This window comes from Hipposideros armiger, unplaced genomic scaffold, assembly GCF_001890085.2.
Source record: "Hipposideros armiger isolate ML-2016 unplaced genomic scaffold, ASM189008v1 scaffold_355, whole genome shotgun sequence".
NCBI lineage: Eukaryota > Metazoa > Chordata > Mammalia > Chiroptera > Hipposideridae > Hipposideros > Hipposideros armiger.
Genome location: NW_017731705.1, coordinates 236,132 through 251,598, shown reverse-complemented (window position 1 = coordinate 251,598; position 15,467 = coordinate 236,132). Strand labels below are relative to the sequence as shown.

The 15,467-nt window shown below is 36.7% G+C and overlaps 1 protein-coding gene across 10 annotated transcripts in view; it reads left to right on the top strand.

Annotated features, from left to right (window-relative positions):
• ROBO1 (roundabout guidance receptor 1) overlaps positions 1-15,467 on the top strand; it is a 1,209,462-nt gene that overhangs the window by 1,129,149 nt on the left and 64,846 nt on the right. For all 10 annotated transcript variants that reach the window (XM_019661598.1, XM_019661595.1, XM_019661596.1 and 7 more), the window contains 4 exons: positions 9,459-9,664; positions 11,188-11,269; positions 11,444-11,612; positions 11,702-11,868. In XM_019661598.1, the coding sequence (XP_019517143.1) occupies positions 9,459-9,664; positions 11,188-11,269; positions 11,444-11,612; positions 11,702-11,868 (624 nt within the window). The remainder of the gene's footprint in view (positions 1-9,458; positions 9,665-11,187; positions 11,270-11,443; positions 11,613-11,701; positions 11,869-15,467) is intronic.

The window sequence follows — 15,467 nt, the reverse complement described above, 5'->3', positions numbered from 1 at the left end:
CAATGTTTTATAGTTTTTAGGGTAGAGGTCTTACACATATTTTAGCAGATTTATACCTGTGATATTTTGTGATTTTTGATATGACTGCATGTATATATATTTCATTATGGTATTGTTTAAAATAAGATGCACAATTGACTTTTTATATTAACCCTATGTGTCCAGCAACTTTGCTACATTCACTTGTTATAGTTCTAAGAGTTCGTAGATAGATTATTTTGAAATGTCAGTGAACAAACTGTGCCAACCACAAAATAAACCAATTTATCTTTTTCTTTCCAATATTTATAACCTTTATTTTTTTTACTTGAGCATTGTCTGTGATCTCCAATATAATTATTAGAATTGGTGATAATGGACATATTTTTTCTTGATCCTAACTTCAAGGGAAAAGCATTTACTATTTTATCAGTAAGTATAATTTTACCTAGGATTTTATAGATACCCTTTTGAAATTTAAAAGGTAAAATTACAAAGTAATTTTTTAATACATAATTTTGTAATTTTGTTTTCCATTGCTCTCAGAATAAAGTTTATATTCCTTAATATGCTTTGCAATTCATGATCTGACCTCTGCCAGCTCATCTCTGAATACTATGTTGCTTGAATACCCTAATTTTATCGTTTGTTATGCTTTTCCTTTGTTTTACGACCTCTGCACATGCTGTTTCCACTGACTTGAAATTTCAGTTCCTTTAAGAAGCACCTATTTCCTAACTCTTTAAATATGGGAACTATGCTCCCACCCCTGTATATGTATATATGTATATGTATATGTATATGTATATGTATATATAAAGATTGCATCCTATACTTCCCTATCTTCTTTGTTTATTTTCCTGTAATCTTCATTAGATAATAAGTTTAATGCGAGCAGGGCTCATGTCTGTCTAAATCAAGTTAAATATATACCCAGTAACCTCCAAAGCCTGACACATAGTAGATGCTCAATAGATTATTTTTCATGAGTGTTAAAACAAAGAAGAAAGAAATAAACACCTAGCTATTGGTTAAGGCAGAATTCAAAATTAGAATTGTCTCATTCAAAAGTCTGAACACTTACCCTCTCTATGATGTGTATTATATATGTACTGGCTCAAATAAGTTAGAATGACCTAAAAAGTTTTTACAATTTCTTACATTCATTACAGCTAATAAGTGATGGTTGTTTAGATCATGTAATTAATTTGGGCAATGATCAATACAATCAATATATAGAAAAAGTAGAATGTAGAGTTGCACGTATATTTATAATTACAACTTTATAAAGCAACTTGTGTATATACAAGCAACTTATATATACACGGGTACATGAAAAAAGGCCTAAGAAAACTATGGTAAAATATTTTCAAGTATCTCTTATTAGTCTCAAGATTAATCAATGAAAGCAAATCTTTCCATGTGCCATCTGACACGGCATTATCATGAATTGGTGGATTAGTGAGAATAGATCAAGGATAACAACTTTTGCTCAACCAAAACAAAAACCCTAAATTTGATGATTTGAGATTTATCCCTATTGGCCAGTTCACTCCTAATAACACTAAATGTCCTGCTTCATCTTACACTATCTGGAGAGATTTAAGGTGGTTTTGTGTTTGCCGTGGTTGTATTGTGTTTTTAGTTTAGTTTTATTTTCTTTATTTTGGAATTGATTGATATTGTACAAACAACTCACTACTATAGCCTCATTCTTCATAAGTAAACTATCATTATCTTGAGTGATGGCAATGTCTTTACTTTACCAAGTAAAGTCAAGAGGATAGCTAGTAGACAGAGTGCTTTCTGGATACTATTTGACTTTAGCTTTTTGACCTTCTTTCTTTACTGTTTGCAAACAGAACAAAGCCAAATGCATAATAAAGCATGAGGCGCAGGATATGGTGGAGTAGCAGCTGTCTTTGAAATGTTACTTCTCTGTATCTGTGGCCTACCCCAAATAGTATTTGGCTCAGGAACATAGAAATTCATATCACCTGTTTAACTGAAAATGTTTCTTCTCTTTATTACTAGCATGAAAGAAAACATAATGGTTATTAAAGGATGTATATAATTTAAAATCACTTGAATTCATATCTCAAAACGTATTGATACACAGTGGAAACAGTGTTAACTTTTATTCAAGAACGAGGTAATTTTCCAATTACCAACTGTTTGATTTGAACAAAGCACTTGAACTTTCAGGTCCCTGATTCCTAAAATGGGATAATATTTTGCAGCCTACCTCAGGGATTAGTGAAATACATTTGCAAACTATAGCACTTGTAATATACTATATAACTAATGTTTATTAATGTATAAATGTAAATTTTTTATACTTAACACTGTCAGGGTATATGTCACTTTGTATTCCTTTTCACATAAAATTATTTTATAAAAAATATTTGTATGTATTAACATAGTCTTCATGATCATTATTTTTGAGGTGACAAAATACTACTTCTGATATCATCTTTTAGGGTTTTTAAACTTCCATTAACTATGGGGGAAAGATAGGTAAAGTTTTATAAATTCTGCTGTAACAAGGTTATACCACCTGTCAGACTGCTTATGTCAGCACTACCACCATCCCTATTACCACTATACTGATAATGAAGTTACAGTTAGTCAGTGCTTCCTTTGTGCCGGGGCAATACGCTAAGAACTTTTCACGTATCAACACTTTCAAATGTGACATCTCATTTTACAAAAGAGGAAATGGAGGCCAAGAATGGTGAAAAGTATATCCACATTATACAGATAGCAAGTAGCAGAACTGATTTAAAATAAAAAATTTGCACTTTCCAACCTGGTAGTCACTTGCCACATGAGGCTATTTAAATTGATTAAAATTAAATAAAATTGCACACTCAGTCCCTCAGTCACACTAGCCACACTCGTGCTCTGCAGCCACATGCACTGTTGAAATAGCACAGATATGGAACATTTTCATTGTTGAGAGCTCCATCTTTCTCCATCGATGCACTTACTCACTTGAAAAAAATGTATCTCTGTTTCCTATAATTCTCTACTGTATTGCCAGATAATTCATTCTAATTATCTCTGTGTAAAATATCAGAATCTTAATTTGTGGTTTGTCTCATAAATCGAAAGTTAAGTTTGAGTTAGATGTGTACTACACTCTTTACTTTGTGTAAATTTAAACATTTCATCAGTATTTTATTCTAATTTCTTACAACGCCAAAATGTTTCCTCTTTTTTCTATCGAAAAACATGAAATTGCTTTGGTTAACTCATTTAGCTCTGATTTGTATATGGCTTTTTACAGGAAAATTTCACAATTCCTATATATGTCTAGCTTTTTGCAATCAGCAAGGCACTTTCATATCTATTTTTCTATTTAAATCTTCATAACAATCCCACAAACTGGTTAGAACAAGTATTATTTTCCTAAAGTATTATTATTATATTTTACAGATAAAAAAACTGAGCTTAGAGAATTTAAGGATCTTGCCCAGAGACATATGACAGATGGTGTACCTGATAATTAACACTACTCCTCTTTTCTTATTTTATTTTTGTAAACTACCCAGTATAAACCAGGAGGAAATAAATAACAGAGAAACAGGATCATTAAACTTTTGGGGAACTGAGAGGGAGTCAAGATGGTGGAGTAGATAAACACTGTGCTTGCCTCCTTCCATGAACACATTAAAATTACAACTAAATGATAGAACAGTCAACCTGGAGAACCATCTGAAGTCTACCTGAAAAGAAGTTTTATAATTAAGGATATAAAGAAGAAGCTATGTCGAGACTGGTAGGATGGGAGGAGACATGAAACAGACTGACCCCAAACCTCTGTGTGGCAGTTGAGAATCAGGAGTGATATCTCTGCCACGGAGGTTCCCCCTGGAGGAGTAAGAGACCCCAGCCCACACTGGCTTCCCCAACCCAGAGTACTAGTGCTGGAAACAGTAGACCCCACAACATCTGGCTGTGAAAAACAGTGGGGCTTCAGACCATCCAGGTGGGACAGAAGGCTGTGGGAAACCCTGATGTCCTCTTAAACGGCCTGCGCACAGCCTTACTAACTTGCAGGCCCTTATCCTGACTTCTGGCAGTGGGGACGGTAACACAGAGGGTGCCAGAGGCATACAGGAGGCAGACTGAGGTGGGTGACTTCTAGGTGAGGCCTGGAGAACAGTCTCCATTTTTCCTGTGTGGGGTCCTCCTTCCATGCAGCTGGCAGATAGGTGCCATGTTTCCTAAGTTAAGCCCTCCTCACCACACTCATGCCCAAATCTGAATATGAATTGGTCTGCTGAGTTTCACTGGGACCCCACCCTACCCAACTCCCCCAATGCTGGAGGCACTTTCTCAGGGAGCAGCCAGCCCCACCTGCTTTGCATACTTTCTTGGAAACCTATTGGAGTCCATAGGCCCAGGCAGGTGACAGTTGGACTTAGTGTGCTCTGAGACTTTTGCTGAGTAGCTCTAGGCTCAGCACTGGCATCAAACTAGAGTCTACATTAACCTGGTGATCACAACCCTTCCCACTCTATTGGCACCCTGAGACCCTGCCTCACCCAACTTGCATACCACATGAGGCTCTATCAGTGGCTGAACTTGAAGGGAATCAACAGGTGGCAGCAGGCCTCGGGGTGTCCTGGCTTTTTGTAGAGCTATCCCAGGCCCAGTACTGATGGCAGATGTGCTCGGTTTGCAGCATGGCCTCTCCCATGTGCTTCTGGGGTTAGCACAGGCAGCGAACAACTGTGGATAACTTTGTAGCTCCGATTAGGTAGGCCCTGGCCAGTCACAGGCAGTGGGTGAAGCAGGGGCCTATCACAGGCAGTGGATGACCTGGGCCTGCACCGGAGCCTCTCCCAAGAAACCCCAGAAACACCATACTGGGAGGTTGGCTGCAGAACTACAGCAGAGTACTGCTCAATTAGCCCCCACATGGCACATACAAAGGGCAGTCTCAACAGGCACCAGAGGTCACTGGAACAAATCCCATTCAGTGAGGTAAGCCCTATACACAGCATCCTGTAAGCTGTGGACATGGCCAAACCGCACAGGCAATCAGAATGAATGTCAATCCCACTCACTGACATGCCAACACCAATCAAGGCTCAACTATAACAGGCGGAAACATCCAACCCACACAAGGGGCATTCCTGGAGCAGGTGACCAGGGAGACTGTGCCAGGGCCCCACAGGACACCCACTACAATGGCCAAGACTGGGAGACATAGCAGATCCATCTAATACACAGAAACAAACACAGAGAGGCAGCCAAAATGAGGAAACAAAGAAATACATTCCAAATTAACAGGAGAAAGCTCCAGAAAAAGAACTAAATGAAATGGAGGGAAGCAACCTACCAGATGTAAAGTTCAAAATAATGGTTATAAGGATGCTCACAGAACTTAGAGAAACTTCAACAATGAGATAGCAAGCATAAAAACGATATAGAAACCATAAAAACAAACCAGTCAGAAGTGAAGAATGCAATAACTGAAATGAAGAATGCACTAGAAGGAATCACCAGCAGACTTGATGAAGCAGAGGATCGAATCAGCAAGTTAGAAGACAAGGTAGCAGAAAACACCCGATCAGAACAACAAAAAGAAAAAAGAATCCAAAAATAATGAGAATAGTTTATGAGACCTTGGACAACATCAGATGTAACAACATTCGCATCATAGGGGTACCAGAAGGAGAAGAGAGAAAACAAGGGATTGAGAACCTATATGAAGAAATAATGACTGAAAACTTCCCTAACCTGGAGAAGGAAATAGACATATAAGTCCAGGAAGCGCAGAGTCCTAAACAAGATGAATCCAAAGAGGCCCACAGTAAGGTACAGTATAATTAAAATGGCAAAGGTTAATGGCAAAGAATTCTAAAAGCAACAAGAGAAAAGCAGCCAGAAACTTATAAAGGAGCTCCCATAAGACTGTCAGATAATTTCTCAACAGAAACTTTGCAGGTCAGAACGGATTGGCAGGAAATGTTCAGTTATGAAAAGCAAGGACCTACAACCAAGATTACTCTACCCAGAAAAGCTATCATTTAGAATCTCAGGACCAATAAAGAGCTTCCCAGGCAAAAAAAAGCTAAAGAAGTTTATCACCACCAAACCAGTATTACAAGGAATGTTAGAGGGACTTAAGAAGAAGGGGAAAAAAAAATCAAAATTATGAATAATAAAATGACAATAGCTACGTATCTATCAACGATGACTTTCAATGTAAATGAATTAAGTTTTCCAATAAAAAGACATAGGGCTGAATGGAAAAAAACAAAACCAAAAACCCTTACATATGCTAACTACAAAAGACCCATTTCAGATTGAAAGACACCCACAGATACAAAGTACAGGGATGGAAAAAGATATTTCATGAAGATGGGGGGAAAAAAAAGCTGGGGTAGCAATACTTACACCAGACAAGATAGACTTTATTATTTATTTATTTATTTTTTTAATGAGGGCAGTGTCACTGGCCCTCACATGTGGGATCCGAACCGGGGCCCTCTGGCATCCCAAGCCAGTTCTTAACCTTTGCGCCACTCGGCCGGCCCTTAGACAAAATAGACTTTAAAACAAAGGCCGTAATAAGAGACAAAGAAGGACCCAGTGACCCCACTTCTGGGTATTTTCCAGAGAAACGCAAAAAGCTACTTTGAGGAGCCATGCTCATCCATATGTTCATTGCAGCATTTTTTTACAATGGCCATTATGTGGAGGGAACCTAGGTGTCCATTGATGGAAGAATGGATAGAGAGGAGGTGGTACATATATACAATGGAATTTTGCTCCACTATGAAAGGGAATGGGTTCTTGCCATCTGTGGCAGCATGGATGGACCTGGAGGGTATTGTGCTGAGTGGAATATGTCAGACAGACAAAGACAGATGCAACATGATTTCACTTATATATGGAATCTAAAGAACAAAATAAACAAATAAAACAGAAACAAACTCATAGATACAGAAAACATTTTGATGGTTGCCAGATAGGTGGGGGGTTGAGAGTGTGGATGAAAGAAGGGGAAGAGATTAAGAAATACAAGTTAGTAGTTACAAAGTAGTCATGGGGATGTAGGGTATAGCATAAGGAATATAGTAAATAATATTGTAATAACTGCGTAGTGCTAGTTGGTTACTAGACTAGTCGGGGGATCACTTCTTAAATTATATGTGTCTAACCACTATGCTGTACACATAAAATTAATATAAAATATTAAATATCAACTGTAATTGAAAAATTAAGAAGAGGGAAAAGATGAAGGGGAATAAGAGGTCCAAATTTCCAGGTACAGAACAAGTCAGTCATGGGGATATAATGTACAGCATAGGGAATATAGTCAGTAATATTGTTATAATGTGGTACAGTGTCAGATGGTTGCTGGAATTATGGTGATCACCTCTTTAGGTATATAAATTTGAACAATTATGGTGTACATCAGAAACCAATATAATAATGCATGTTAGCTATATTTTAATAAAAATATCTTAGAAATGGTTTGGGGTGAATGGGGAAGTGTGGATGATTCTAAACATGATACAAATATCAAAGAACTAAAAAGGTATAGAAAATGAAATAAATCCACAGATACTGTATTATTTTGAAATTTTTATTGGACTTAACTCTAATCAATTACAAAGAAGCTCTATGTTACTAACTTAAAATAATTAAAGTAATTGTCTGGAAATAAATATTAATTTATTTCTATAATCCAGGTAACATAGGTGGCAGAGTCCTACAAAAACCCAAAATCCGATAAAACACTTTCATTCTTTTTCATACTTATCTGGAAGGGCCTCTGATTTTGTTTTAGTCAATTTCAATGGATAATGTAGAAAATATCAAATAATTACAAGCAAAGAAATTATTGACTTACATTTTTCATCCATGGGATATCTGAAACACTCCTGCGATGTTTCAAACTTCGCCCTTCTAATGCACCCCGTCCCTTTTGGTATTAACAAAGTTCACACTAGTAACCAAGGAGGGAAGAGAGAATTGCAAGGGTGGAGTAAAAATTCACAGTTGTTGATTTCACTCTGTTGCTTTCTTGTTTTTCTTAGACTGAATGCACAAATCTAGCAATTACTGCATGATAAATGAGGAACAAATTGAAGTGTGGCTCCAGCTTGTGAAAAGTCTTTGGTGCATAAAACTATGAACATGAGATATCCAACTTTGCAAATTGTTGCGTCCAAAATTTAGTTACTCTGGCAACCAGTTTCCTTTCATCAGGCAGCCTCTTAGAATTGCCTTTTGTATATTTGTGACTTTTACAATTTTTAACTCATATTCAGAATTTTAAAGCTTAATAATGGAAAAAATCCTAAACTTAATGTTTTATTCATTTAGAGAAACATCTATGGAGTTTCACATAAATTGCCTCGGTCAGTGGAAAAGAACATCTCTCTAATGCAGTATTTATTGTACAGTAGTTCCCTACAGTTGTTTTAGGTCTTTCCATGAAATAATGTATTTATTATCTCAGATAATGTTTTTAGGTTTTAGATTTTTCATATACTAATAAGAATAATTTCATTTATATATTATAAAAATGCCCTCCTTTGTACAGTAAAACTATTAAGATAGAATTAGCAAGTGTTTCCCCATTCCTATTATTTCAGTATGGAACTATGATATTTCCTAGGTTAGGACATTAGCTTGAGTTATATTTTTATTTATTTATTTTTTTTGGTTAGTCAAATACTGCAGTACTGATTTAATCAGTATAAAATCGAAAGAGCTTTAGGTCTGTAATAAAAATTCAAATTTGGGGAAGGGCAAACTTTAAAACAGCAGCCAGTAGAGGGTTGGGGAAGGGTGGGAGTTATATTTTTAGATTAGCTTACCAACAATGTATTTGGCAGTTTTCCACTTTCTCTGAATTGGGAAATTTTTACCCATGTATTATTTAAATAGAAAGACTTCCAAAATAAAAAGAGCTTAATCATATCGATTTGTAAATTACGAAAATCCAAAGCACCATTTTTAGTCCATAATTGTCAAACATGCTGGTATTTGTTTCTATGTGACACCAAACAGTTGTCAAATATCAAGTTGGCTTTGGTGCATTTAAGAAATTTCATCTCATAAGTTTCATTGGGGTAAATGTTTTTTGTTGTTGTTGTGTTTTATTTCATACATGTTTTAAAGTTTCGAAAATACAGCATTCACTTCCCATCAATATACATCTACTTCCCTCTCCACAATTTTTATTTAGTCCGTGAACACTTAAATTCAGTAGGTCTTAACAGTGCAGCAAGCTCCGTCAGTGGTTGGTCATTTGAATGGAGTATATTTTATCTCATTTCATGATTCTGAATCAGTACATCATATAAATGCATTCTGAATAATGTATGTCTCCTACTTTAATTACTTGTTTAATTAGTTTGTTTCAAAGCCGAGAGCAACTGCTGTTGCTTAGATGATGAGAAAATTGTTTCCAGTTGCAGAAATCTATTTCCTCTTGTTTCCTCTGGCAGTGATTGCAGACCGGCCTCCCCCGGTCATTCGACAAGGTCCTGTGAATCAGACTGTAGCAGTGGATGGTACTTTGGTGCTCAGCTGTGTGGCCACAGGCAGTCCAGTGCCCACAATTCTATGGAGAAAGGACGGAGTCCTTGTTTCCACCCAAGATTCTCGAATTAAACAGCTGGAGACTGGAGTGCTGCAGATCCGATACGTGAAGGTAACTTGAAATGACACCCTGGGCTTCCCGTTTTGTTTCACTTTGTTTGTGCCTCCAGCAACTAGTGTTGAAATGTCTAATTTTAGAATTAATGAAATGCCAAATAACAGTATTAATGTATTTTTAATTTGAACCTTTATTCTTTCAGACATTCCACTGTGTGTATTTAAGATGATTTGACTCATAATTTAGCCCATGGCAAGTAATTTAAGGTTTTATATGGAGGAAAAAAACAGTTTTTTGAGTCCTACTGAGGAAAGTGGATGGGGATTTGTGGGAGAAAAAAAATCTCTCCTAAGTTGTGGTATGATGTAGTCATTTAGTCCACAGAGCATTTTTTCAAAGACATTTCCCAGTACCATTTTACATGCAATGTACTTGAACAGTTTTATTGTGAATATTTGGTTCAGCATTTTGCAATTACAGAATACTACATATGCAAACAAAAAATCATAAAGCAATGTACACACTGAGTGCACATTTCAAATCAGAATGTTAAATGATGAAATCCCACAGGTTTGTGGGAACAATTTAGGGATTTATCTTCCGAGGGCATCACATCCCATACTTGTTCTTTCAGGACTATGTTGTTTTGTTTTAATTTTTCTTTTTCTTTTTAGCTCAAGATCAGACAAGCTCATGAGGCATATGAAAGAATAGCCTTGTCAGCGATAAACATAAATTTCAATTGCTTTATTGCCTATTATGGGTGGCATCTTGGTGTTTTAGATCAGCATAACGGTTCATTTTATGTGCCACAAAAAGTTAATATATTGTACTTCTTTGTGACAACTATTGTGACTTTGTTATCGTAATTGCCAGAGCAAGATGCCAAGATTCTTGCTTTACCAAACATTACTTGAAGGTAGAGTTATTACCGTAAGCAGAGGTACGTGGGTTCATTATACTGCTGATGATTTTAAAGTTGAACATGTGACCTGTATTTGTAATCTGACATTCAGCCTTTAGCAGGGAGAGCGAGCGGTCATTTCAGCCAGGGTTTGGCTTTATACTTATTTAACTATCTTAAGTTAAGGTTTTAAGAAAGTGGGGGAAAAGATTGAATAAGAAAAAATCTTTTGTGTCTATCCTTTTCTCATACATATCAGTTTATCTCAGATATCCATATAGTTGTAAATCTGATAAAATATGAAATAGCAAGAGTAGTCATTGGTTAAATTTTATCAACCTTATTATGTGACTTATTAAATATAAAGAGATAATTTAGCAATAAAGACTAACCCTTTGAATTATTTATTGACCCTGGCACTGAAAATAATGTTATTGTAATTAAATGTATTTTATTACATAATCAGAATAACCATATAAAATCTATTTTACATCTTCATGAAATATTTTCCTTCACATTCAATAAAAATATATTCAATTAAGAGGTAGCGCCTGGTTAGTGAATTTTAATGCAGTTATCCATATTCATGGGCCATATACAAAGCTATAATGGCTTTTCCAGCCCAGTGAGCTCTTGCGTGTTCCAAATATCTGTTTTCCATCTGTCTTCTCAGCTGGGTGACACTGGTCGGTACACCTGCACTGCATCAACCCCCAGTGGTGAAGCAACATGGAGTGCTTACATTGAAGTCCAAGGTAAATAAGACAGTATTTTAACCTTAAAATAAAGCTTCAAGTCCAGCTGTTTCCTTACTGGTAAATCGATAAAGTAAATGTCCTGATGCCTGAGTAGGTGTGTGGTTGTCTACAGTTATTTATGTGCTTATCTGTATGTGTGCAAACATTTTCTATCTTTTTCCTCTTTGTCAGAATATGGAGTTCCAGTTCAACCTCCAAGACCCACCGACCCAAATTTAATCCCTAGTGCCCCATCAAAACCTGAAGTTACAGATGTTAGCCGAAATACGGTGACCTTGTCATGGCAACCAAACTTGAATTCAGGTGCAACCCCAACGTCTTATATTATAGAAGCCTTCAGGTAGAGTCAATATGATGTTTCCTAGCCCTTGTTCTTTTTTGTGAGCTGCCATTAAACACGCATGTTCTAACATGTATACCTCTCCTTAGCCATGCATCTGGGAGCAGCTGGCAGACTGTAGCCGAGAATGTGAAAACAGAAACATTTGCCATTAAGGGACTCAAACCCAATGCAATTTACCTTTTCCTTGTGAGGGCAGCTAATGCATATGGAATTAGTGATCCAAGCCAGATATCAGATCCAGTGAAAACACAAGGTAAATATTGATTTACTCATCTTGTGGCATCTGCTTATCCTTAGTTGTTAAAGTTTCACAAGTAAATCATTTGTGCTACGTGCTAGGATTGTATATTTAACATAGATCTGTTATCTACATTGCTCAATTAATTTTGAATACACAAACACAGTATCTGCAAACTTTACTTAAGCACTCCAAGGGAAGGTTAATGACAGAGAAATGTTTCTTATTTTATAAAATCGCAGATCCAATGTGACAAAAATATTATGTGAATATTTGTGTATTATATTCAGTTTTGTGATTTTAAATATGGTTATATGTGGGTGTAAAATCTTAATCATAATAATTATACTTGCAATTGAGTAAATTTTATTTATGTTGAGATTAGTCCATATAACCTTCTAGATGAGTTATGGAAATTACAACCTTAATCAAGTAATACTTTCTGGAAATCATGCAAATGTAAGAGAGAGTGGGAAGATGAGCTTGAGTAGCTCTTTATCCTTCTGTTTGGTGAATCTCCTCCTAAGTAGCATGAAAAAGTATTTTAGGTCTGTCTAGCGTTTGGCCTGTCTTTCATTGATGATTATGTGAGCCATGGTATATTAAACTTTTAAATGGGTAGTGTGTATATTTTGGTCAAAGGTGGTTTAAAAAAACAGAAAAAAAAAAGGAAAAATGAACATGTTAACACTGCTTCTAAAGCATTTAACATTGGACATTTCGTTCACTTAGACCACATACTGGATGCACTGCTTTTTATTTTCGTTGTGAATAGAAATTATTTTTTGTTTTCAACAGATGGATTATCTCCCGTTCACCATCTTGCTCATCCTGTTTTCATACTTGACTAGAAGTAAATTTATATATTTAAAAACATGAATTTGAATCAACCTTTACCTGTTTTGGAACATACTGCCATTGCAATTAAAACATGCTTCCTCTTATATGAATAAAGAAGGATCATTTCAGATAGTAGTGATTAGAAATATAAAATTGTTTTCTCAACATACAGAGGAATCATAATGTCTACCTTGAGCTTTATATTCCCAAAGGGGGAAAAATGTTAGTTAGCTACAATGATAGAAACAAGTTATATACAAAATTACTGAACGGCTTAAAGGACACATTTTCCTGGTTTGGGAGAGGGTCTGCCAGCCGTGTGCATGTTTTGTCTTCTCTAGTGGGTGGATAAACAACACTTTTGGAAGGACTTTTGTTTCAGAATTCACAGAGAAAGCAAACCGAGCCATGGAACATGCCCATGTCTGTCTCTTGCTGTGTGAATTCAACACACGCAAATGCCTGTGTTTGTTATTATGAGTCAGCTCACCAGGAGCTTTGATATTCTTGGAGCCTGCCTCAAGGCAGTTTGAGGTTTTCAATATTAGATACGCATTTGTAAAGAATGCAGAAGCTATGACAGCTGTAAAGTGAATTTCAACTTTTGTCCCTGGTACCTTTGCTCCACCTAATAGACACGAAGTGAGGGTTTTGATTGAATGCTATTCTGGCGTATACTCATATGAATGAGTTTGTAATATATATCTCCATTTGTACGTGTGGATACAGTTAATAATTTATCTGACTGTGGCTTTTAAAATTTTAATCAACTTACCTTTGCCCATGAATAGCTATGTCAACTGAAAGACTAGAAACTTAGTGAAACAGGCATACAGTTTTGGAATCAAAGAATTTTTCATCTCAGCTCCTTCACGTACTAGCTATATGGACTTCAGCAAGATAGGCCTGAGCTATATAATGGGGCTATGTAATAGGCCTGAAAGTACCCACTCCACAGTGTTAGACAAGAATTAAATTGACCAATGAATTTATGAGTTTACAAGACTCAGTTCCTTTTTCTGTATTCTATGCCATTAGGCTTTGTTATTGGACTTACTTATTTCTTTCACTGTCTGGACTAAAAAGAAGTTTATAATATTTACAGACATCATAAAACTGAGAAAGAGAAGCTAGCATGCTGAATGAGAGAAGTAGAGTTAAATATATTCGACAGACTGCAATAGATGGGCCAGCACTAACAAGATGGAAATTAATTGGAGCAAATTTAAAAGTCTGCTGCTTGATCTTAGGTTTTAAGAATTAGGGATAGAAGGATAGGCTGAGGTCACTGGGCTTTTAAAGAGAGTATATGTGACTGTGTGTCAGCGGTGGGAGACAGGCCGACTTTCATGTTTGAAGTCAATTAGAACACCAGTCTGAGCCAGCTGAGTGGTGTAAGAATAAATGTAGTCTTAGCAGTCATTTGTAGAATTCGTGTCTGGATCAAGTAATCGCTCACCTTCACTCCAAACTGGTCAGATCATGAATGGAGTCGCGTGTTCTTTTTGGAGCCCGGTGTTTTCAGGTAGACTTAGAGGAGAACAATGAGGATAGTTGGTAGAACTGCATGGAAGGGTAAAAGTCACACCGTAGGAAAAGAAATCCAAGCAGGGGTTGGATTTCAGCCTCAAAATAGTAAAGTTAGAGTAGGCATGGCATTTTGTCCTTAACATTTTAAGAGACTACCATGTGAAAAAGATATGCTTATTCTAACTACAGACGACAAAACAGGACCAATGAGTAGAGTAAAACTGAGGAAGATTTCATTGTCTAATTCTCGGACTGCTTTTGAGATACTGTGAAGCCCATCTGAGAGGGTCAGGCTAATATACTGGCTGTAGCCGGAACGTGGGGAAGAACCTGGAAAAAATCCAATTGGAGTGCACAGAACATGGAAGCAGTGCAGAGCCAGGGGTGGGGGGAGTTTGGGAAAGACTTGCTGGAAATTTCTTCATAAGGGAGAAGCCATGATTTCTATAACCATTTCTGCAACGTGGCTGCAAAAACTCGTCCCCAAGTGGAACTGCCTGTAAAGGAGCTGGGTCAAAAGCAGGAGTGCAAAGATCAGAGAGCACAGTTTCCAGTTCAGGGGTCCAGTAAACCTTATCACTGTTAGAGTTAGAGCTTTGTCATACAATAACCAAAGTCTGTTTTTTCCAAAGACAAAGTGTGATAATGTAAGGAAGGTGAGATGAGTAGCTGCAGGCAGGGATGGTGACACTCACTGTTGAGATGGGGGTGGCTCTTGCCACCGTTACTACTGTTCTTCAGCCACACATCCGGTCCACACAGCATTCTTGAGCCCTAATTTTAAAAGAATATATACACAGACACCAAATGTCTAGAATGTGAGGGATATAGATAATAAGACCAGTTACCATAAATAATCAAGTGGGCCTTGAATAATCTTCCTTCAGAGACTGTGTGTCTGTCGTGAGTCCCAATATTGGGAAAGCTGGTGGATAGAATGGTACCTGAGATTTCCCCCAACTTTCACTCTGAATGTTGTGAAGTACCTTTTACACTATAATACATTTCTTTCAGGAGAACAAGAACAATAAGGGACCAATTAATAGACTTATAAATATTACATTACTAGATAATATTTCCCGTTTTTCTCTCTGATGGGATATTTTCTAAAAGAATGTTCTGGACTGCTCTTGTTAAAATAGTTACACTAGGCCAGGGAGTTTAGTCAAGTCCATAAAGGGGTTAACTGGCAAGTTTATCTCAAACCAGAGGAATTAAGGATCATGATCTAAGTCATAGTCATT